At 41.4% G+C, this 23,885-nt stretch overlaps 1 protein-coding gene and 2 long non-coding RNA genes across 3 annotated transcripts in view; 1 reads left to right on the top strand and 2 right to left on the bottom strand.

Moving 5' to 3' along the window:
* Positions 1-3,941: 3,941 nt before the first annotated feature.
* LOC107834922 (uncharacterized) lies at positions 3,942-4,873 on the bottom strand. Its single transcript, XR_001660760.1, has 2 exons — positions 4,745-4,873; positions 3,942-4,156 (listed from the first exon to the last, which is right to left on the bottom strand). It is a non-coding gene; the product is annotated as an uncharacterized LOC107834922 (long non-coding RNA).
* Positions 4,874-5,518: 645 nt separating this feature from the next.
* On the top strand, positions 5,519-6,352 carry LOC107834923 (uncharacterized). The gene is made up of 2 exons (XR_001660761.1): positions 5,519-5,725; positions 5,770-6,352. It is a non-coding gene; the product is annotated as an uncharacterized LOC107834923 (long non-coding RNA).
* Positions 5,766-23,885, bottom strand: part of hspa9 (heat shock protein 9) — a 26,125-nt gene continuing 8,005 nt past the window's right edge. The window contains exons 4-16 of the mRNA XM_007543574.2: positions 21,786-21,967; positions 21,583-21,707; positions 21,431-21,504; positions 13,284-13,390; positions 13,044-13,206; positions 12,133-12,225; positions 11,795-12,004; positions 10,744-10,971; positions 10,438-10,660; positions 7,599-7,693; positions 7,421-7,513; positions 6,677-6,817; positions 5,766-6,596 (exon numbers count right to left, since the gene is read on the bottom strand). Of these exons, the coding sequence (XP_007543636.1) occupies positions 6,519-6,596; positions 6,677-6,817; positions 7,421-7,513; positions 7,599-7,693; positions 10,438-10,660; positions 10,744-10,971; positions 11,795-12,004; positions 12,133-12,225; positions 13,044-13,206; positions 13,284-13,390; positions 21,431-21,504; positions 21,583-21,707; positions 21,786-21,967 (1,812 nt within the window). The 3' untranslated portion in view covers positions 5,766-6,518. The remainder of the gene's footprint in view (positions 6,597-6,676; positions 6,818-7,420; positions 7,514-7,598; positions 7,694-10,437; positions 10,661-10,743; positions 10,972-11,794; positions 12,005-12,132; positions 12,226-13,043; positions 13,207-13,283; positions 13,391-21,430; positions 21,505-21,582; positions 21,708-21,785; positions 21,968-23,885) is intronic.

The raw sequence follows: 23,885 nt of genomic DNA on the forward strand, positions 1-23,885 counted from the left end.
AGATAGCTCCTGGTTGGATGAGCAAAGATACGCCTTGTTTGAATAAATTAAAGAAAAGATAAAACTTTCTACACAGATGTAACAAATCAGATTTGCCCTTGCAATTCTCCAAAGATGTCTTTGCATGTCTTTGCTTTTCTTTCTTTCCTTCTTTTCCAAGTCTGTCAAGCAAATGAATGTATGTCTCCGTTGTTCTGCAGTTTCTGGTGTAAGTTCATGCATTCTCTTATATTGGATTAAACTCTGTAATTCTGTGATGTCAACACGCATTGTTGTTTTCCTTGTGGCTACACGTGGCTTGCCGAGAGGACCTGGGATCCAGAGGAAGAGAGAGAGCCAAACTTTTTTCCAAAGTTAACCTATTTTAGGATTTCTTCCTTAACAGTAGCCTGCAGGTTTTCACTTAATGTGTAGTCTAAAGTTATTTGTTTTTCTTATTAGTTATTTAGGCTTGCTCTGTTTTATCTTAGTCAGCAATAGCTGACTAAGATAAAAGATAAGGTGCCTTGTGGAAGTTCAGGCATGCATATTTGTGTGTGCTGATTGTGGCAGCAATTTAAATCAGGTGAAGATCAACTTGTGACTTAAGGTGGATCATTGCTTAAAGGGGCAGTTTTATGTGGTACATAGTGCCATTTTATTGCACAGATAATTGTTAACTTAAGTTGTTATAAACATTCTGTCCTCTGTTAACCCTTTCACAACCTTTTAACATTAACAACTAAATCACCATCACTATTTAGATCTAAATGTTCTAAATTATTAAAGTCACATAAACAAGGCATTTTAACCTAATAAAATGCCTTGTTCCCACTACATGAAGAGTAGTGGGGCGCCACTTCTCTTCATGAAATGGAGCGCCACTTCTCTTCATGAAATGGCGCCCCAAACGTGAAAATATGTTGATTTCTACCTAAACACGATGAGGAAATAGGAGAAATAATCAGGCGCCGAGTCTAATGAAGACAGAAGGACTGAGCTGTGGGAGCTGAAAGTCAAAGCTTTGCTGGTTTCACAAATAAAGCAATGGCTCCCTCTATAGGACGGAAGGTCTCATAACCAAACAATACAGCTGCATTCACTACCGTTCATCATTATTCAAGTTTCTGACCGTTTTATCAGTTTTGCACATAGGGGTAGGAACAAGGGTCCGTGTATTTTCAGCCAGTTCGTTTTTTCGTTTGAAGTGAAAAATGAGAAAACGGAAATAGACTCGTTTTTTCGTTTTACGTTTAGAAAACCAAAATCGGAAATCGGATTTGTGGCTCATTATCCGATTTCCCATTTAGTGCACAAAACAAAAAAAGGAAAAAAACGGATAACGAGCTGTCAATTTCGATTTTCTTGATTTCATTTTTGACAAGTGGTCTGACCCGGAAGTTCTCTCTGTCCCGCACAGTTTGTTTTTGTAAACTTGTCCAAATCGGCATGTAATTAATTTTATCATGACACCTTCACACAGAAAGCCTTATACGTCCAACTTTGTTTAGTATATGAAGCTAATGGCTTCTAAATTAGCGGTCCTCAACGTGGGCGGTACCGCCCCCAAGGGGGCGTTCAGAGTACTGTAGGGGGCGCTGGCGGAAATTTTTACAAAATGGGGGCGCTGGGATTCCTTTGGGGGGCGTTTGGTCAAAGGTAAACTTTACACCTTATATGCACAACAATGCCAGTTTAGACTTTGAGCAACTTGGTAAAATTGTATTGTGTAACATTAAAATATGTTTGGCTGCAATGGTATCGATGGCAGCTCTTCTTCTTCTCCTATTCAGTGTTTGTAGCTTTTGGTGCAGCTCCGCTCCTGCTACTGGTAGCTTCACCACATCAGTTCAGCGTTACACCGGCTGATGACGTTGCTGTGATTCACTTTGTCTGGTATTTTTGTACAGATGTTTTGGCAGTAATGTGATCATGTCAAAGCAGCAATTTATATTAAAAAGTGTTTTATTTCCGTTTGAAAGCTGCCCACTTCCATGGAAGGACAACAGAAAATAACTCTTATAAACATGTAATTACTAAAATCACGATACCCTCACTTTGTATCCCTCTGAAAAATGAACCCATTTAAATAAAGAAATCCCTCCATGGTGATACCACGATAGTGAGCGTTCATTTTATAGCGTTAACACCGGAGCTGTTAATGGTCCGGTATGAAACGGGTGTGATAGAACAACGGTACCACAGCACTTTTAACTTTCAATAATCAGAATACCGAAATTGTTTCCGTTGTTTTAAAAGGTTTATGTCAGTCTGCCTTTTCCCCATCGATACGCTTCCCGAACGCTGTGCACCATAGGGGGTTAAAAAAAAGAAAAGAAAAGAAAAGAAAAAACGACTCGCACATTGTGGAAAACTCTGAAACAGGAGAAGCGGGACATAAAACGAAGCGATGAACTAGATGTGAATTATGGCATAAAAACAGAGAATCCGACGCTGAACAGTGAAAAATCAACATATGATGTGAAACACATGACGATTAGGCGGCGCAGCAGGTGATGAGTGAAGATTAATGATGTTGAGCGACAATAAACGATAAAATAAATCTAGCAACAGGAAATAAACTAAAGGGGACATAGCAATAAACCGAGAGAGGATAATACTAATCAAAGGAAAGTAAATGGAAATGAATGAAGAACAAAATGCAAGAATAAACTAAGAAACTAAAGTAAATACAGAGGAATAAACTGGTATGGCAAGACTTTTCGAGCAATAATTAATACAGTGGACTGTATGGCAAGAATAAACAGACACTATTTCCAGCTAAAAGGTAAAATAATATTGTTGAAGTGCCATGGGTTTGATGAGACCACATCTAATACTGAGAATAAATATATCTTACAGACCATAACAGTAAATAACTAATCACTTATTTATGTTTTTAATTAGATTTGATATATTTCAATATTATTTTTCATGTCAGTGTTAATGTCATGAGGCTGATGACTCCATGACACTTTCAATTTGACTCATTAGGATTTGATTAAGAACCAAATTTGTTCTTTGTAATTTCTGTCCAGTAAAACTATTAATCTGATAATTCATTAGACAGATCTATATAAAGATATAATCCATGTTTCTGTCTCATATTTGTATGGCATTAAAAGGATCTGGAACTTTTCTTTTTCCGCTGAAAAACAAACGTGGGGGGCAGTGAGGGACCTGGATAAAGGCTAGGGTACGCTGGCCCGTAAAAGGTTGAGAAACACTGTTCTAAATGCAGCTTCCGATTCAGTAAATGGCTAAAGGGCTAGTCCGCCCAATTTTTACCAACCTTCAATTTGCTGTGGTTTAAAAAGACGCTCAAACCGCGGCTAGAACATTCTGTCCAACGCTGTCATTCAAATCCTATAGCTTTTTAAGTTTTCCTTTCTGAATAGCATTAGCACACCGATTATAATCCTGTATATTATGAACAAGCATGCAGAAAAGGTTATCCAAAATATACAATAAAAGTGTATCTGCTTCTACCAGGTAGGAAAGGTTTGAAATAATGTGCCAGTTAGATTATTAAAAGCTTAACTAAATAAATGTTTGCCTACGGAAGAGGATTTGGGAAAGAAAACCGGTCATCATTCTGACTTTAATCTAAAAAAAATAATCTTGCACATCAGTTGGTGTTAGAAAAATGCTATAGGCCCATTATCCTCTTCTGTGGTTTAACACCACACAATATTTTTTTTTCACATTTTTACAAGTGAAGTATGACTGTCCAATTAGAAATGAAAACCTTTGTCCCCACATGAGACTATTTACTTATAACATATTAGACTCAACTGACTAAACATAATGAACAATTTTTGAGTTGATTCTTTCCATTATTTCTTATCTCTGGATTTATAAGCAAGAAACATTAAAAGAATTATTTCACATTTAATTTGTATCAACCTATATGTAGTCAGAGCTTTAAATTCAAATCTTACAAAATAAACAGAGACAAAATCTTTTCATAAAAATGTATTTATTACAATAACATACAAGCAGATATTCAGCCAATGTTTTTGGAAACATAACAAAATGTTCCTATAATTTATGTATATAAAAGATGAGGAGACAGTGAAGAAGACCATGTCAGGAGGAGGAAGAGGATCACTGGGAGATTCTGGGAAGCTGCATCCAAACCTAGAGCTGAGGCCTCTCCTCCTCAAGAGCCGCCTGCCTGAAACAATAAAAAAATAAATATATAAAAAAAAGTACACACTGCACATAAGAAGCCAACCGGAGGGAAGAATATATTTTTCACACACACACACACACACACACACACACACACACACAAACAAATAGGAATTTACAAACTACAAAAAAAAATCAGAGGAAGGGAATATTAGTAGTATTGGAAGAGAACACTGTGTTCTTCAGAAGATATAAGTATCTTCTGAAGATAACATCTTCAAAAGTATCGAACTCTCCAGAGAGGAATATTATATTTTGACACACGTATCAAACAGTATATATGCAAACTCATTGAACTCTTCATGTCACACTTTGAGTCGCTACAATCAGATATCAAGCAGCAGAATACGACAAGGTGACTTGCCGAGATCAGGCCGCGGTTAGCGGGGTAAACACACTCCGCCCGGCCGCTGAGCCTGGAGCCGCCTGGCCCCGTTAGCGGAGCTGCGCTGCTCCGAAAACTCCGGAGTATATTTCAAAGAAACTGCATGAACTAAGTACGTAAATGAAGCTATGAGGGCTACTTTCTTGCCTAAAAACACCTTAAAACAACTTTTTGTGACACACCTACCTCTGTATATCGCTGCTGGTGGCACAGTGCAATGGTGGCCATCTTGCCGGTCCAGAGACGGGTATGGCTGCCATAGACATAATATAAGAGTAGCAGCGGTGGAGAAAGTACTCAAAAAATTTACTTAAGTAAAAGTACAAATACACAGACAAAAATGTACTCAAGTAAAAGTAAAACTACCACATTAACATTTGTACTTAAGTAAAAGTAAAAAAGTACTGGCTTTTAAAAATACTTAAGTATAAAAAGTAAAAGTACTTGCTGAATGCATTACCTAATCCCTAACACAATATCATTAAGTGAACCGATCGTATTTAATTTTAATACATTAGAAATGTGCCATTTTAATGGACAATGCCACAGATGAAGCATGTTTTTATTATGTTTACTCTCTAACATAGTTTAGTCTTAGATATGTGATTCTATGCATCATATTTTCAGGGATGGAAACATCTTGTCTCCTGTCCCAACATAGCATGAACTTCACTTTTTTTTGCCACTAGTGGCATTTATTTTTAAAGAAATCCAACAGAAAGGGGATGGAAAGAAGGTGGGTGGGGGAGTACATGCAACCAAGGAGCCAGTAGCAGAGTTGTAGTCAAGACCACCTACCCAAGTCAAGACCAGCACCCCGCGCTACACGACACAAAAAAATTAAGTTTTACCTATCAAAATTGCTTCTCAAATTGATCTGAAAGATCCACATTCCTATAAAACACCTAGATATTAAATACTTAGAGCTGAAATAAACATGTAAAAAATATATACATTTTTAAATGTTTTATTTAAAAAAATTATAAAAGATTTTTTTTATAATCAGTATGTATTCATACATACTGAATACTCAACAGCTCTGAAGGGACCACCATTTCTGTTAAAGTGGATTTCAATCCACACATTCATCTATCACAGTAGAGGCCTAGTCTAAGTAAACTTCTTCACCTTGAACATCCCATAAAGCAGCACTGAGTATTAACACAGGTCAACTTCACCGGTAACACACTGAACAGAGCAGCCAGAGTCAGGTTTTCATTTTTTATTAGAAAAGACTGCAACAGTTACTGTGACCCTTCAGTTTCTCAGCAGGACCATATCTATCATCCATCATGGCCTGGCTCAGAGAAGCAGCATCGCCTCTGGCTGGGAACAGACACAGCTGGGTCCATGTTTTCTCATCCTCACTGCCTTATCCACACAGTGGGAGATCTGACTGCACTGCCTGCTTCCAGCATCCAGTCACCTTATTGCGGTTCATAGCGTTATCTATACAGATCTTCTTCTTCTTCTTCTTCTCATCTACTCACAACCAATGAGAGAGGAGATCCTCACACAGACCGTCCCATTATCCAGAATGGCCGGCTGATCACTGATAGATGGGAACATTCAAAGAGCAAAAAGTGAACTGAAGGTTTGAGATTCTGTCAGCTGTGCTGAGGACAGGTGGGAGCAACGCCTGAGTTCAGCACATGATTCTCTGATGACCAGCAGATGCTAAACGCTGGGTGGAGTTAGGCCTGTGATCAGAGAGGAGGCTGAAGAGATCAGCCTCAGAGGAGGCTCAATAATCTAATGTCAATTAAGGGCTTTGTAAAAATAACAGAACATTGTACAAACAGTTAAATTACAAACACATAGGGTGTTGCTGGGCATAGAGCATATATTGACATGAATCTATTTTACTGCAAAAACACAGTAGAATATTCTTTCACATGGAGGAATAACTCAGGTGAACCACCTGAGCACAAAGTCCTTTGTTGTCATGGAGACAGCAAGTTTACTGCTGGCCCTCTTTTTTCTCCCCCTCTGAGCCGCTGCTGCTCCCACTGCTGCTGCCATCCCGCTCTGCTGCCATCTGCAAACACCAACATGGAGTCAACCCTCTGCTCATCAGGCAAACACTGAGGCCAGACTCGCTGTGAACGACCTTCCTACCTTCTTGTAGGCCATTTCAAAGAGTTTCAGAGACGCCTGCTGCAGGTTGTTTGCTGCCTGTTTGATGTTCTCTCCAGTCTCTGTGTCCTTATTGGCCAGGAGGTCCTGAACTTTCGTGATCTCCTCCTTCAGCTTGGTGCACTGATGATACACAGCAGAGTCATCAGTGAGGAAAACAGCCTTAGAATACACAAGTCCTGGTTCAAAGAGGAAGTGATAAATGCTCACTTGCTGTTCTTTTCAGAGGATTTGATTGGTTAAACTTAACGCTTCATCAGAGAGCTCAGGCTCCTTTTACAACCCTGTTGAGACTGAATGCTGGTGTTTAGCCAGCATTCAGCTATTTCTATTTTTAAGAGGACAGAAATAGTTTATCTTAACATTATGTAAGGTTTCATAAACGCAAATTCAATAGTTTTTAAGACAACTAATAATATAATTAAAAATTCTATTATTAATTCTATTAATTAGAATTAGTAATTCTAATCGACAATTATCAATCGACTGATAGGAAACGCTTCTATCAAGATACGTTTTCAACCATATCATTCAGCCCTGCTTGCACGAATGTGTCAAGAGTGAATTATAGGTAATCTGAACAATAGACTTAATAAATGTATTTAATCATGTCTTTGGACTCAATCACAGTGCAAAATTCCAGGCTTTTTCCCATTAGAATCTCTAAGCAAACCCACATGACATAAAGACACATTTCCCAGACTACAGAAAATGTTGCGGCTGTACCTCATCAGCAGGAAGCTGATCTTTAAACTCCTCCATTTTGGATTCTGTGTCATGGATGATGCCCTCAGCTGTATTCACGGCCTCCACTCGTTCCTGCAGCAACATCACAGTTACCAGTGAGATGAAGAGAAAGCAGTCTGTACACCTGGAGAAAATGTTGACGTCTAGACAGCCTCACCTTCCTCCTCCGGTCCTCCTCGGCGTACCGCTCAGCGTTCTTGATCATGTTCTCGATGTCGTCCTTACTGAGACCTCCTGATGACTGGATCACAACTGAAGGAACAAGTCAGAGGTCAGGATCCTCACCAAGCAGCACGAGAATTAAAACCTTCCAACTTCAGCACAGCAGAAGACCAGAAAACGTGCTCAGCCCGGTGGTCGGAGCGCTGAGGCAGTTCACCGTGTTTTTGTATTAAAAGATGTTAAGTAGACAGGAAATGTAAAAATATTACTGGGTTATTTTCAGTAACGTATAATTATACGTTACTGAAAATATCACCAATGAAATGCTATCTAAACCCACAACTAGTCTTAAAAACGCATCGAAAAATACAACTAAATGAATATCAATTATTTGCACTTCTGTTTAATCCAAATTAAGTCAGCAGCTCCATAAGGCTCCAGGGGCCCCATAAATGCTAATATTTTAACACAGACCACAGATATATAAATGTACCATTTGTTTATTGAGATTATCATTGCTGCTAAATTTGACATAATGGTTTCAGCATACATAAATTAAAAGATTTTAAATTGTTTAACATTTATTTTAGAGATGTGCTGATCAGGTTTTTTCCTGCCGATTCTGATCACCCATGAGGGCCGATCACGGCCGATCACCGATACCGATCACAATTATTATTTTTTTAATCATAAGCACTTCAACAGCGAGAACAGAACCAGCGTTTTACATTGCAGCTCAAAGGCTTAAATAATTTTGCGGCTTATTTGTTTAGCTTTCTGACCGTCATGCTAATCCGGGTGAGTGTTTGTAGCTATGCGCTGCTTTACCGCTTTACCTGCTATCGGATCGCTCCATGTCTTTTTTTACTGCAGTGAGCCTCGATATAGCCAAACTCCGTCAAATATGGCATTGTTGTTATGCCATATTAGGATTCGTCGTGTTGATGCATTTTGACGTGCTTCACCCCACGTGCTTCAATTTTCCGCCGCAACATGCAAACTTCCCCATTCACTTAGTGAGTTATAGTTCCACATCACTTAGGATTTGTTGCTGTGCGTTTGCGCAGTGTGAAGGAAAGAGGAGACCAGCTGCACAGGCAGGCTGTGAAATGAGATGCAGGTGATCGGTTTGTGTGATCGGTATCAAGAGACCGTGATCGGCAATCACCGATCATACACTTTTTCACGGAAACTGGCCAATTATGATCGGTGGCCGATCGAACGGCACACCTCTAATTTATATACGAGATTTTAAGGAGCTGGCAAGTTTACTTTGTAAAAGTTCAAAGAAAAATATTCATAGTTAGATTGTTTTGTTAACATAGCTACAATCTGATGCTGTGAGTTTAATCTTTGAGTTTGAGTTCTGTTTGCCCACAAATACAAACTAGTAAACTGCAATTATAACTGGTTGCTTTCTATGTTGGTCAATTAAACTACTCCCCTTCTTCCAGATTTCACCAAATCTAACACAGAAGCTGTTAGAGGTGCTGATGATTTTAGCAACAAAAGGGGCTCTTAAGTCAAATTCTGCTCAGGGTCTCATACAGCCTTGGACCGGTCCTGCATGATGAGGTAAACCCGTCTCAGTACGCAGAGATGCGGAACAAACGGGAGATTTAATTCAATGCTGTTAATGTGGCTTTAGTAGTTCTTACATTTCTGTCTGTTGAGTTGTTAACAAGGGGACACAGAAACTATTTTGGTTGGTCGAGTTTATGGGACAAGTTTCTCAGATCTCTGCGCAGCCGCACACATCAACTCTGGCTGACTAAGTGGACAAAGCATTTGATATGGTTTGACGCATCATGTAACCGGAACAATAATAATAAAATAATATAAAACCAGTGTGATTCGGGACTGCAAGGTAAGAGCAAAAGCTCCTCACCGGGCTGAACCTGCATGATGACGTTAGTGCTGGTTCATTAACCACTAAATCTCTGGCCAACCGGGAACATAGACATAAACTTCATCAGCGTAGACAGAGCAGGGCGCTGGGCAGCGTGTTGAGATGGAAAAACCGCACAAGAGTCTTTGTCCACAAATATAAATCATTCTCACCACTCCTCAATGCACCTTTGAACGCGCAACCACAAGTTATTCCTGCGGTTCACGTAGAGCTGCGCAACCAGAGCTAACGCAGTGGGGTTTAAACTCCTACCTTGATTAAAAACTCTGGAAAGAAACATAAGTCCTCAAAGGGGGTTGATGTAACTATCCATACAGGTCAGCCTGTGTCCAGTTTGAGTAAAAGGAGGTGCGCGAGATCCGTGCTGAGGTAAACTTATGACTGCTGTAGCGTGCGAGGCGACGGACAGAGGTGCCAGCAGTGTGATTGGTCGGGCTTTAAAGGCATATATTAACAAAACTTATCTTCTATAAATATATTTTTAGGAATAAATCTGCTCCGCCAGTGAAACGCTCAGAGCAACAGAGACGCTTGTAATCCAGCTTTAAAAAAAAGATTTTTTTATTATCATTTTCCTAAAAGCATAAACAAGAAAGGCTTAGCCTGGCGGTGGCGCTAATAAAGCATGGCGGGCCACCAGGCCTATAATTCACTGGGGGAAACCCTGCACAGGAAACTCAAGTTTGAATTCAGATCCTCAGTCAAAACTGAGTAGAACCGCCTGCATTTACAGTAGCAGATCAGCTGGCGTACACCTATCAGCTTTGTACCTGTTCAGCATCAACAGTCTCCGCTCATTTTCTTTCCAATTCTTTCTTTAAAGAGATTTATGTCTGGACTTTGACTGGGCCATTCTTTGATGTTCCCAGTAAGCTGCATTAAAGCCAAGTGGCTCTATAGACTCCTCTAGTCAGGCCGTACTCACTCTGCTGCTCGCGGCCCGTGCCTTTATCCTTGGCTGAAACGTGGACGATGCCGTTGGCGTCGATGTCGAAGGTGACTTCGATCTGAGGGACTCCGCGGGGGGCTGGGGGGATCCCCACCAAGGTGAACTGACCCAGCACCTTGTTGTCTGCTGCCATCTCTCTCTCCCCCTGACACACTTTGATCTCTACCTGAGTCTGGCCATCAGCTGCTGTGGAGAACACCTTCAGAGGACGCAGACAGGACAGAGATACTGTAGTGGGTTCTGTGGTGAACCGGACCGGGCCAGTGGTGCTGCTCCACCTACCTGGCTCTTCTTGGTGGGGATGGTGGTGTTCCTGTTGATGAGCTTGGTGAAGACGCCTCCCAGGGTCTCGATGCCCAGTGACAACGGGGTCACGTCCAGGAGGAGCACGTCAGTGACGTCACCGGCTAGAACTCCACCCTGAATGGCTGCTCCTATGGCGACGGCCTCGTCAGGGTTGACCGATTTGCTCGGGGCTCTGCCAAATAGGTCCTGAACGGTCTGCTGGACCTGCACACACAGAAAGGCACAGGGTTACTGACAGCTTTATTGTGTTACATTTCTGATGCATCACACTGTGTAACACCCCTCCTGGCCAGCAGGTGTCACAATTCTATCAATCTATTGTGCTCCCTTGAACAGGTTAAGCTAGGTAAAAAAACAAGTTTATTATATTTTTTGCACAGAATAATTCTTAGACAATGAGATTTTAGTCTGCTCAGTATTCTTTTCAGAATAAGCTCTGTCACTTTAAAACCAAATAAGCTGCCGCTGGCCACGCCCCCAACTCAATGTTTACACTTGCACATGCACGTGAAAACGGCTGCAAACGGATGCACAAGTATACAATTATAAATATTTGAATAGCATTATTCAAATAATGCTATTATTTGAATAATGCCTCCTGCACAGCAAACAACACTGCAGCAAGAGGTTTCTGGATGGTATGTCAACAACAAAACACTTGTCTTTTCCAACAGCCATTGTACAGCGCATACAGCGGTAAAACCTGCTGACCAAACCTCCTGGAGCTCCACTTGGGTTGATGGGTAACAGCACAGTGTAACTCAATAATCGGGAGGGTGTTTTTGAAATGGCTCGTTTTTCCAGACAACAACAAAAAAAAGGACCTTATAGAACAGGTTGCGTGTTTTTTTTTAAGCAGCTGGGATGTTTTCAGAACCAGTAGAAATCCAAATGGAAGTACAAAAATGTGCATAATAGGTCTCCTTTAATGTGCTGCTCAGTTCTCCCAGCAACACTAGTTTCTCAGATAAATCTCAACCAGTCCTGAACAGGCTCAGCTGAATGATCACAGGTATCCTGTTAATACCTTGGGCATGCGGGTCATGCCTCCCACCAGCAGCACCTCTCCGATGTCTCCCTTGGATACTTCGGCGTCCTGCATGGCCTTCTGGCAGGGGGCCACGGTGCGGCGGATCAGGTCGGCCACGATGCCCTCAAACTGAGAGCGGGTCAGCTTCATGTTCAGGTGTTTGGGTCCAGAGGCGTCCATGGTCAGGTAGGGGAGGTTGATGTCCGTCTGGGGAGCAGAGGAACATGTCAGAAGATGGTGGGTGGGTGTGTGTGTGTGTGTGTGTGTGTGTGTGTGTGTGTGTGTGTGGAGGGACGGTCTGCAGGAGGAGCTACTGACAAAAACACAATTCCTACCTGCAGAGAAGAGGACAGCTCACACTTTGCCTTCTCTGCAGCCTCTCTGACCCGCTGCAGCGCCATGTTGTCCTTCATCAGGTCCACACCAGACTGGAGAGACAGAGTCAATAAAAGCCACCAGAAGGAAGAAAGCAGTGTGTCACAATGCTCAACTACGGCCCTGTGATTTTTACGATGCGGAAAACAAGGATGGAATTATGGAATTTAATAAACAAAATGGAACCAACAATAAAACAGGGAATTTCATTTATTTATTGGATTTCCGCACGCCCAACAAAAAGCATCTACAGTAGTTCCTGTAGCATTATGGAGGCGAGTACAAGCTTTTACTTTTTTTTTAAAGATTTTTTTGGCTCTAGTGGCCTTTATTTGATAGTTAATTGACAGGAAAGTGGGTACTGAGAGAAGGGGGCAAACATGCAGCAAAGGTCACCAAGGCTGGGAATCGAACCTGCGTCAGCTGCGTTGAGGACTAAGGCCTCCATATGTGGGTTGTGCTTAACCCCTGCGCCACCACAGCACACTCCCAGCTTTCACTTTTTATAGTTTTCTTTTGTGACAAATATTTTGGTGTTGAGTTGAACTCTAATGCATCTTCGAAAGGAAGACTTTTTTGTTAACAAGATTCTTAGTTTTGAACATAATGTTTGAGTTCTCAAAAAAGAGTGGGAAACTAACACCTTTTAAAGTTAATGTTATGTGAATCACAGCACGTTGTGTCATTTGTGAAACAGAAAAAGAGAAACAACCTCAAGTTATTGATCTGTTAATTTTTTTTCATTCAGAGCATGATTACATTCTGGGGTAATAAATATGGCTAAAATAAAAAACATGTCTTTGGAATAATTAAAACGGAATACGTGGAATAAGGGGAAATAATCAAACGGCTTTCATAGAACCTAACTCACCTCTCTCTTGAACTCCTTCACGATGTGTTTGAGGAGGTGCTGGTCAAAGTCTTCTCCTCCCAGGAAAGTGTCTCCGTTGGTGGATTTCACCTCAAAAACTCCCTTCTGGATCTCCAGGACTGAAATATCAAAGGTTCCACCACCCAGATCATACACAGCGATGCTGGAAGAGCAGCAGACATGTCATTTAACCTCAGGTCAGCAGCATCAAACATCAACATTACTCCGATTGTTACTCACATCTTGTCCTGGGTTTTGTCTAGACCATAGGCCAGAGCAGCCGCGGTCGGCTCATTGATCACACGCAGGACGTTCAGACCGGCGATCTGACCGGCGTCTTTGGTGGCCTGAGGATAGACAAGTGAAGCTCAGTTCATCCTGACAGCAGCCAGAGAAGGCCTGGTCTGAGTCATCTAAAACCAGAAGAAACTCTGGTCAATTAAAACCTGATAGAACTCATGTTTATTTGATTTCCGGTAGCTGTGCAGACAACTCATTGTCTGGGGTCTGTTGATGGAATAAACACTGAGCAGACACATCTGTACTGTTTATCCCATGAGTTGGGATTGTTCTATATTTAAATTTTTCCTCCAACAACTTGGAGCAGCTGATTGGCATCACCAAAACTCAAAGGATAAATGAACTATGACCCCCAGAAGGAGCTGAAAAGAGCAGCATGGGGAGGAGGAAGTTCAAATCCCAGACTGCACTGGGATTTGATCCTCTGTACTTTAAAGTGGAGCAGCAAAAACAAATGAGGATTAGCAGAGCTGCTAGCAACTGATGATGTCATCCAAGGAATATTATTGCTGCCAATAATATTCCTGACATGCTAACATGTCCATTTTGTTAACATGTTAGCAAAACTGACTTCTTCATATCTGTTACAAGTAGGGGCATATCTAAAAAACAAATATCTATAGGGTGGCAAGAGGGAGGCAGGGATGTTTTCAAGGGTGGGAGCATATACCAGTGTGTGTGTGTGTGTGTGTGTGTGTGTGTATATTATATATATATATATATGGTATGTAGCCACAGTAATGAACGAAACATCAAAGCTGAACGAGGCAGCAACTGACCTGAGAAAATCGTGGCCCGAATAAACACCAGACAACCCCGACGCCAATTACAACGGCTGAGTGAAGTACCATCAGAGTCAGAGTCAAGTCTAATTGAAGATGTGAATGCAGCATTAAGAACTATCCCTACCAACACCATAACAGAAACCAATGAGCTGATGTACAAATCAGCATCAGTGATCCTTGAGATGCTTGGCTATAAGAGCAACCATGAGACCCAATACCCACCATGGAAAAGACGGTTAGAGGCTAAAATCAAGATAACAAGGAGAGAAATGAGCCAACTGTCAGAGCTCCAAAGGGGTGCAATGAAAAGATCAGTACCCAAGAAGTACAGCCAGATACACATACCTGAAGCACTCAAAACTGCCAAACAAAGGCTCCAAGCCTTGGCCAGCCACCTAAAGAGATACACGAGAGAGAATGAAGCCAGGAGGATTAACCGGCTCTTCTCCACCCAACCAGCTAAAGTGTACTCCCAATGGCAGGGTACCAACAACAGAGCAGATCAACCAAGGCTGGAGACTGAACAATTCTGGAAAAGCATATGGGAAAGGGAGGCGTCCCACAACAGCAATGCACAGTGGCTAACCTCTCTACGAGAGGACCACAGCAACCTCCCTGAGCAAGCCCAAGTAACTATCACTGTGGCAGATGTCCAAGAAAGAGTCTCAGGTATGAAAAACTGGACAGCACCAAGACCTGACATGATCCATGCCTACTGGCTGAAGAAACTCACTAACCTCCATGAGCGACTGGCAGCTCAACTGAACCAGCTGCTACAAAAGGGGACTCACCCTGAATGGTTAACTGAAGGGCACACAATCCTGATCCAGAAGGATCCCTCAAAGGGTTCAGTCCCATCCAACTATCGGCCAATAACCTGTCCCTCTACAACATGGAAGCTCATGTCAGGCATCATAGCGGCTAAGATAAGCGGGCACATGGATAAATACATGAGCACGGCACAGAAGGGCATCGGCATAAATAGCAGAGGAGCCAAACACCAACTCCTGGTAGACCACACAGTCGAACGAGACTGCAAAACCCAACACACCAACCTGTGCACGGCTTGGATTGTTTACAAGAAAGCCTATGACTCAATGCCACATACCTGGATCATTGAATGCTTAGAGATGTACAACATCAATAGGACTCTAAGAGCCTTCACTGCAAACTCTATGGGGCTGTAGAAAACCACCCTTGAAGCCAACTGCAAACCACTTGCACAAATGTCCATTAAATGTGGCATATACCAAGGAGATGCTCTGTCCCCACTGCTGTTCTCTATAGGCCTGAACCCCCTCGGCCAAATCATCAACAAGACTGGCTACAGATACCGCCTCAAGAATGGGGCCACAATCAGTCATCTCCTCTACATGGATGACATCAAGCTGTACGCCAAGAGCGAGCGAGACATCAACTCACTGATCCACACAACCAGGATTTACAGCACTGACATTGGGATGTCATTCGGACTAGAGAAGTGTGGNAAGATTTTAAGGAGCTGGCAAGTTTACTTTGTAAAAGTTCAAAGAACAATATTCATAGTCAGATTGGTTTGTACCATAGCTACAATCTGATGCTGAGAGTTTAATCTTTGAGTTTCAGCTCGATTTGTTCACAAATACAATTTAGTAAACTGCAATTATAATTTATTGCTTTTTAGGTTTGCCAATTAAACTACTCCCCCTGTCCTAGATTTCACTAAATCTAACACAGAAGCTGTTAGAGGTAATGATGTTTTTAGCAACAAAAGGGGCCTCTAAATCATATTCTGCTCAAGGCCTCATACACCCTTGGACCGGCCCTGCATGATAAGTTAAATCCGCTGCACTACGCAGAGATGCGCAACAAACGGGAGATTTAATTCAATGCTGCTAATGTGGCTCTAGTAGCCCTTTCATTTCGTGTCTCTTGAGTTTTTAACAAAAGGACACAGAAACTATTTTGGTTGTACGAGTTTCTGGACGAGTTCTTCAGAACTCCGGTGGCTGTCTGACTCTGTCAGACTATATGTGGACAAAGCATTTGATATGGTTTGGTGCTTAGTGTTACAGGAAGAATAAAACTAGTAATAATAGTAAAATAAGCGTGATGCGTGACTGCGAGGAGAGCGCGAAAACTCCTCACCGGGTTAAACCTGTACGATGAGTGATTAGCGCTGGGTCGTTATCCACTAACGCACCGGCCAACCGGGAACACATACATAAACTGTCTTCTACAGGGAAGACGGGGCCAAACGCTGGGCAGTGTGTTGAGATGTAAACGCCGCATAATGTTTTGTTCACAATTATAAATCATTCTCACCGCTTGCTCAAAGCACCTCTGAAAGCACGACTACAAGTTATGCCTGCGGTTCACGTAGAGCTGCGCAACCAGAGCTAATGCGGTTTAAACTCTTACCTTAATCAGTAACTCCTCAAAACTAATAATTCCTCACAGGGGGTTGATGTAAATATCCATACAGGTCAGCTTGTGTCCAGTTCGAGTGAAAGGAAGTGCACGCGATCCACGCTGAGGTAAACTTTAGACATCCAGCTACTGCAGCGCACGAGGCAACGAGCAGAAGCCAGCGGTGTGATTGGTCCGCTGTGCCGGCTTTAAATGCATAAACTATAATATACCCATCTTCTATAACCATGTCTTTTAGGAATAAATCTGCCCCGATAGTGAAACGCTCAGAGCAACAGAAACACTTGCAATCCGGCTTTAAAAAAAGGGCGATTTTTTAATTTTTATTTTATTTTCCTATAAAAAAAAAAAAAGGTTGTTAGATCAGCCTTGTTTCTATTTAGGTTCGGTTAGTTTCCCTCATATCTTTCTCTCCTAGTTCATCAGGTTTTCTTTACTCTTAGTGTCTTTTGAATTAGAAGTATTTTTCAGTTCCCCGTTTCCTCCCGTTTGTGTTCCCAGCAGATCTCCTTAGTTTCCCTGTGCCACCTGATCCCCATCCCTCAGCCAGCTCCTGTGCCAAATTACTCACGCCTGCTGTCACTCTTCTCATTTACGCCATTGTCCCACTACTTAAGCTCCTCTTTTTCAGTCACAACTTGTTACCGTTGTTATCCCTCGTATCTCCTGTTTCATTGTGTTTTGGATTTCCTTGTTTTCCCTGGATTTTGGATTTAGTTGGTTTATTTTGTTCATTAAAATAACATCCACATAAAGTATGTCTACTGCCTGCTGCGTTTGTCTCCACCACCATACCACATCATGACACAAACCAGATGAAAGAGCCCATCTTTAAACATTTAATGTGTAATTAAACAATAAAGGTGACAAATTTATGAAATAGATCACACTTTAAGTAAATATTTGTTGTATTTAACATATTCTAGGTAAGTGAACATGTAATGAGATAGATCCTGTCCTAGAATTTTATGCNAGAAACTGGAGAAATACCAGGGCCTCAGAGAGGAACTGGAAAAAACCTGAAAGGTGAAGACCACAGTAACCCCCAAACTGGAGCAGTGGCTAAAACAGATCCCAGGAACAACATCAGACATCTCAGTCCAGAAATGTGCAGTTGTAGAGGACCCGAGCTCAGTGGATGAAAGAGACCACCCGCAGAGGGTGAGAAGGGAATTTAAATATTTATATAGTCTCACATTTAGCTTACACAGACCAAACATTGGACTTAATTTACTCATTGCAAAATATTGTTTTTAACTTGCATTGTTTCAAAATGAGGTTCATGTAGCACAGAGGCATAAATACAATTTCTTAATATAGTACAGCTAATTATTTATGTCTTTCATACTCCTACTAATTGATATGTATGACTCAGGGTTTCCCCTAAAAAACTTGCTAAGCCCGGTGGTCGGGGCGCTGAGGCGGTCCACCGGCGGTCCACCATGTTTTTATATTAAAGATGTTCAGACAGGAAAAGTAAAAATATCACTGGGTAATTATATGCTATGGGAAAACATCGTCAGTGAACTGCTATATAAACCCACAACTAGTCTTAAAAACAACTAATCAAAAAATACAATTAAAATGAATATCAATTATTTCCACTTCTGTGAAATCCAAATCAAGTCAGTGGCTCCAACAGGCCCCCCAGGGCTTCAGAGGCCCCATAAATGCTAATATTTTAACATAGACCACAAATATATAAATGTAGCATTTGTTTATTGAGATGATCAATGCTGCTAAATTTGACATAATGGTTTCAGCATAGATACATTAAAAGATTTTAAATTACTTAACATTTATATGTAAGATTTTAAGGAGCTGGCAAGTTTACTTTGTAAAAGTTCAAAGAACAATATTCATAGTCAGATTGGTTTGTACCATAGCTACAATCTGATGCTGTGAGTTTAATCTTCGAGTTTCAGCTCGATTTGTTCACAAATACAATTTATTTACAATTTACTGCAATTATAATTTATTGCTTTTTAGGTTTGCCAATTAAACTACTCCCCCTGTCCTAGATTTCACTAAATCTAACACAGAAGCTGTTAGAGGTGCTGCTGTTTTTAGCAACAAAAGGGGCCTCTAAATCATATTCTGCTCAAGGCCTCATACAGCCTTGGACTGGCCCTGCATGATGAGTTAAATCCACTGCACTACGCAGAGATGCGCAGCAAACGGGAGATTTAATTCAATGCTGCTAATGTGGCTCTAGTAGCCCTTCATTTCGTGTCTCTTGAGTTTTTAACAAAAGGACACAGAAACTATTTTGGTTTCATTGTGTTTTGGATTTTCTTGTTTTCCCTGGATTTTGGATTTAGTTCGTTTATTTTGTTCATTAAAATAACATCCACAAAGTACGTCTACTGCCTGCTGCGTTTGTGTCCACCACCATACCACATCATGACACAAACCAGATGAAAGAGCACATCTTCAAACATTTAATGTCTAATTAAACAATAAAGGTGACAAATTTTATTAAATAGATCACACTTTAAGTAAATATTTGTTGTATTTAACATATTCTAGGTAAGTGAACATGTAATGAGATAGATCCTGTCCTAGAATTTTATGCAATTGAACATTACGGATAACAAGTGATGATCATCTGAGGTAATACATTTTATGAATATTCTTTAAAATATAATTTTGGTTAAAAAATAAAAAAGGGGTCAAAATGGAATAAAAATATGCCTAATCTATATAGTTTAGTAGAATAATTTCACACAGATTTTGAGTTAATAGGTCACATGACCTAGAAGCCACTTAAGAAAAATACAAAATTTTCACTACAGAAATAACTAAAAAATATATAAAACGTGTTAAAATGTAATAAAGGTGAGTGTGCCTCATCTATACAGTCTACTAAAACAATTTCACACAGATTGAGTTAATGGCACACGATTTGGAAGGTACTGAAGAAAACATTTAATGTTAAATTTATTTAAATTATTGAATATGACTTAAAATTTTAATAGAGGATAGTGTGCCTCATGTAATGACTTAATGAATTACCACTTTTTTGTATCAGTTGGTCACAAGACAAGGCATTTATTTACAGGAGTGTTAGGAAATTGACGGTCCCTACGTGAAACTCCGAGCGCTTGAGGAGGGACCAGTAAAGAACAGCTGGCCGAAATTAGGGTTCATAAATCGCTAATTTATGAACGCTAAATTCATAAATTTTTCTAAAAAAAAGGTTGTTAGATCAGCCTTGTTTCTATTTAACAAGAGGCTTCATGCTCACGTCTTCAAGCTGACGTCCTTGAATGTCAGCTCAAGGATGTTCAACCTTGAGCTGAACGTCCCTTACTCCACGGAGCGCGAATATCCAGTATCCAACTTGAAAACAACTTCACTGCGGTCGGTAACACAATGAAAACACCGGTGTTCTGACTAGTTTGTTTTGGTCTGTGGACACCAAAAATGGCACAGAGCGACGTAAACGTCATACGCTGTGACGTCAGCTCCAAAACTCTATTCTGCCTTTTCTCACTCTGGGTGTCAGCATTACACGGGACCCGTTGCCATGGCAATGGACAGACAACAGCTCAACGAGCAGATAGAGCAGAGATTACCAATCAGGGGAATCAACACCAAAAAACAAACATTTCCCACACTCAAAGTACGCAAAAACACTAAAACAGAACATCCATTATGCTGTCAGGCTTGATGTCTATATTGTGATTATTAATATATTTTCACCTGACCACCACGGTGGTTGATTAGCTGATTTAAACACCTGCTTTAGTGATGACTTGGTCTGCGGGTTGTCTTAGCTTAGTGCTAACGGAACCAAAACACACTGAACTGCACAGCACATATTAAAGTTATCAAAGTCAATACCAGGCCAGCAACAGTTAGGCTAGTAGAACTGACTCACTGCTCACTTGTTCAATGTTTTCTTTAAATTAAAACTATTTCCTCACCTGTTAAATCTGAAGCCCTTGTCATCTATGGCTGTCATAGGGTTGAATTAACTGCTAAATATTGCGTCCTTTTTTCAGATTCTTTGCGTGATTGTGGTATTTTCCTGACCACTGATATATTCCTGACTCAATGGACAGCAATGGCGTGTGTGTGGCACACGATAAGTCACGTAATGTCCAGTCCTGTTATCAATGCTGCTGCCTCTGTCTCTTGCACTTCCCGCTACTTATCAGTAGGTGTCAGGTTACAATGTTGTTGGAAAAAAGACCTTTATGCGCTTAATGTCCGATTTGCCATAACTATTGAATTCATAGTCGCCAGATGGGGTGGCAACAGGGGTGGCAAGGCTCTCATTTGGGATGGCAACTACCACCCTATGCCACCCCAGTAGATCCGCCCCTGGTTGCAAGCCTGACCTGCTACTTCAGTATCACCATCCACAACAACTCTCTGAAGATACTTGGATGGTATGAGTAATAAAATTTAATTTCCCTTTGGGATAAATAAAGTCTTTTTGATTTTGAATGTCATACTTCCTGATTATTATTGAGGTGAAACACAGAAGTCGTCTTCTTTTGTAATATAAAAAAGCAAAAGAAATATTTGCTCCTTCATTGGAACCAAAGCAGGAAAATGTTAACTTTTACAAACTAATGTGGAAAAAGTGAATGTCTCCACCAAATATTTTTACATTTAAATTGAAAACAACAGAACAGTGAATATCCAGCTCCTGCATAAAGAGGCAGACTTCATGATCAGAATAAACACATAGTCTTGTTTTCAGTCCTGAGCAGCCTTTCACTGTTCTGAATCCGGTGACCCAGTTCGCTCATGTATAGAAGTAATATGTTCAGTAGGCAGAGCCAGAAGCTGAGGAGCCTATTGGAAACTGAGCATCATCAAATCAAAGCTGAAGCCCAAACAGCCCAACAGGGGATTAGTGTGTGTGTGTGTGTGTGGTACCTGTCTCTGAGAGTCATTGAAGTAAGCTGGAACAGTGATAACGGCGTTCTTCACGTTGCTGCCCAGGTAGTTCTCTGCAACACAATCAGAATCAGAGCGCCATCCTCTGCTCCCTCACAGAACCGCTTAGCTGGCGTTTCCCTGCAACATACCTGCCGTCTCCTTCATCTTCATCAGGACGAAGGCTCCCACCTGGCTGGGGGAGTACATTTTCCCATGAGCCTCCACCCAAGCATCGCCATTAGAGGCCCGGACGATCTTGAAGGGGACATTCTTTCTGAGGACGGAGGGAAGCAGAATATTAACATCATGTGTGTTCAGGGATCAACCTGCACTCCTCTGGAGAGTCACTCACATATCCTTCTGGACCTCAGCGTCGTCAAAGCGCCGGCCAATCAGCCGCTTGGTGGCGTACAGCGTGTTCTTAGGGTTTGTGACAGCCTGGCGCTTAGCAGGCATGCCCACCAGTCGCTCCCCCTCCGCTGTGAAGGCCACAACTGATGGGGTGGTCCTCGCTCCCTCTGCGTTCTCCAACACCTGCAGGAGGAGGAGGAACTCTTCAGGGTGGGTTTGGCTTTTTCCAAAAACAGTTAATACGCTACAGGGGAGGTGTAAACATGATTGCCAAATAGTTAGATACATCAAATCTCTCCCACCCAACTGGTGGATCTGTGCCTTACCAGAGGCACAAAACTAAAAAGACATTTAACTGCAAAGTTCCAGTTCAAAGGAGAGAACTCCCCATTTTTCTGAGATGTGGTTCATGCTAGTTTGAAACCTCTATTTCCTGTTTAATACAGCCAGTAAAATCAGCATTTGTTGAAATTACGCCTTACGTAGCCTAGTTGATTCGCTCCAAGCCAGTAGATGGAAACATGCCTACTTTGCAACATTTTAGGAGTTTGCTCAGAATTTGAATGATAATTGGATGTAAACAAAACTACTGAACACCAGTTTACTGCTCTTTCAACAAATAAAAATATTTCAAAGAACATATGCTCAATAGGAACCAAAACGACCTATGAGGACCAGGATTTCCCCCAGAAAACTTGCTTAGCCCGGTGGTCGGGGTGCCGAGGTGGTCCACCGTGTTTTTGTATTAAAAGATGTTAAGTAGACAATAAAAGTGAAAATATCACTGGGTAAATCCAAATTAAGTCAGCGGCTCCAACAGGCCCCCCACGGCTTCAGGGGCACTATAAATGCTAATATTTTAACAGACCACAGATATATAAATGTAGCATTTGTTTATTGAGATTATCATTGCTGCTAAATTTGACTTTAAATTATTTGACATATGTAAGATTTTAAGGAGCTGGCAAGATTACTTTGTAGAAGTTCAAAGAAAAATATTCATAGTAAGATTGGTTTGTTACCATAGCTACAATCTGATGCTGTGAGTTTAATCTTTGAGTTTCAGCTCCGTTTGTTCACAAATACAAATTAGTAAACTGCAGTTAGAATTTATTGCTTTTTAGGTTTGCCAATTAAACTACTCCCCCTGTCCTAGATTTCACTAAATCTAATACAGAAGCTGTTAGAGGTGCTGATGTTTTTAGCAACAAAAGGGGCCCCTAAGTCATATTCTGCTCCAGGCCTCATACACCCTTGGACCGACCCTGCATGATGAGTTAAACCCGCTGCACTGCGCAGAAATGAGCAACAAACGGGAGATTTAATTCAATGCTGCTAATGTGGCTTTAGTAGCTCTTTCATTTCGTGTCTCTTGAGTTTTTAACAAGGGGACACAGAAACTATTTTGGTTGGTCGAGTTTCTGGACGAGTTTTTCAGATTTCTGGTGGCCGCGCACATCAACTCTGTCTGACTAAGTGGACAAAGCATTTGATATGGTTTGGTGCTTAGTGTAACCAGAAAAATAAAAATAGTAATAATCATTAAATAATATAAAATCAGCATGATGCGTGACTGCGAGGAGAGCGCGAAAGCTCCTCACCGGGTTAAACCTGCACAATGAGTGATTAGCACTGGGTCGTTAACCACTAACGCACCGGCCAAACGGGAATACTGTCCTAAACTTTACAGGGAAAACGGGGCCAAACGCTGGGCAGCGTGTTGAAATGTAAACGCCGAATAATGTTTTGTTCACAATTATTAATCATTCTCACCGCTTGCTCAAAGCACTTCTGAAAGCGCGACTACAAGTTATTCCTGCGGTTCACGTAGAGCTGTGCAACCAGAGCTATCGCGGTGAGTTTAAACTCTTACCTTAATCAATAACTCCTCATAACTAATCATAATTCCTCACTGGGGGTTGATGTAAATATTCATAGCGGTCTGCCTCCAGCAGGGCCAAGCGCAATTCGTGACACCGCACCTACTAATGGCACTTCCGGTGGCAGGTGTCATTACGCACCACAAGTGCCACTGTTTTCAGGACTAGCTGCCAGTGTTGTCACTGACTTCGGCACCTCGTACTGGCACTTCCTCTGACAC

Source organism: Poecilia formosa, unplaced genomic scaffold (genome assembly GCF_000485575.1).
Source record: "Poecilia formosa unplaced genomic scaffold, Poecilia_formosa-5.1.2 Scaffold852, whole genome shotgun sequence".
Classification (NCBI taxonomy): Eukaryota; Metazoa; Chordata; class Actinopteri; order Cyprinodontiformes; family Poeciliidae; genus Poecilia; species Poecilia formosa.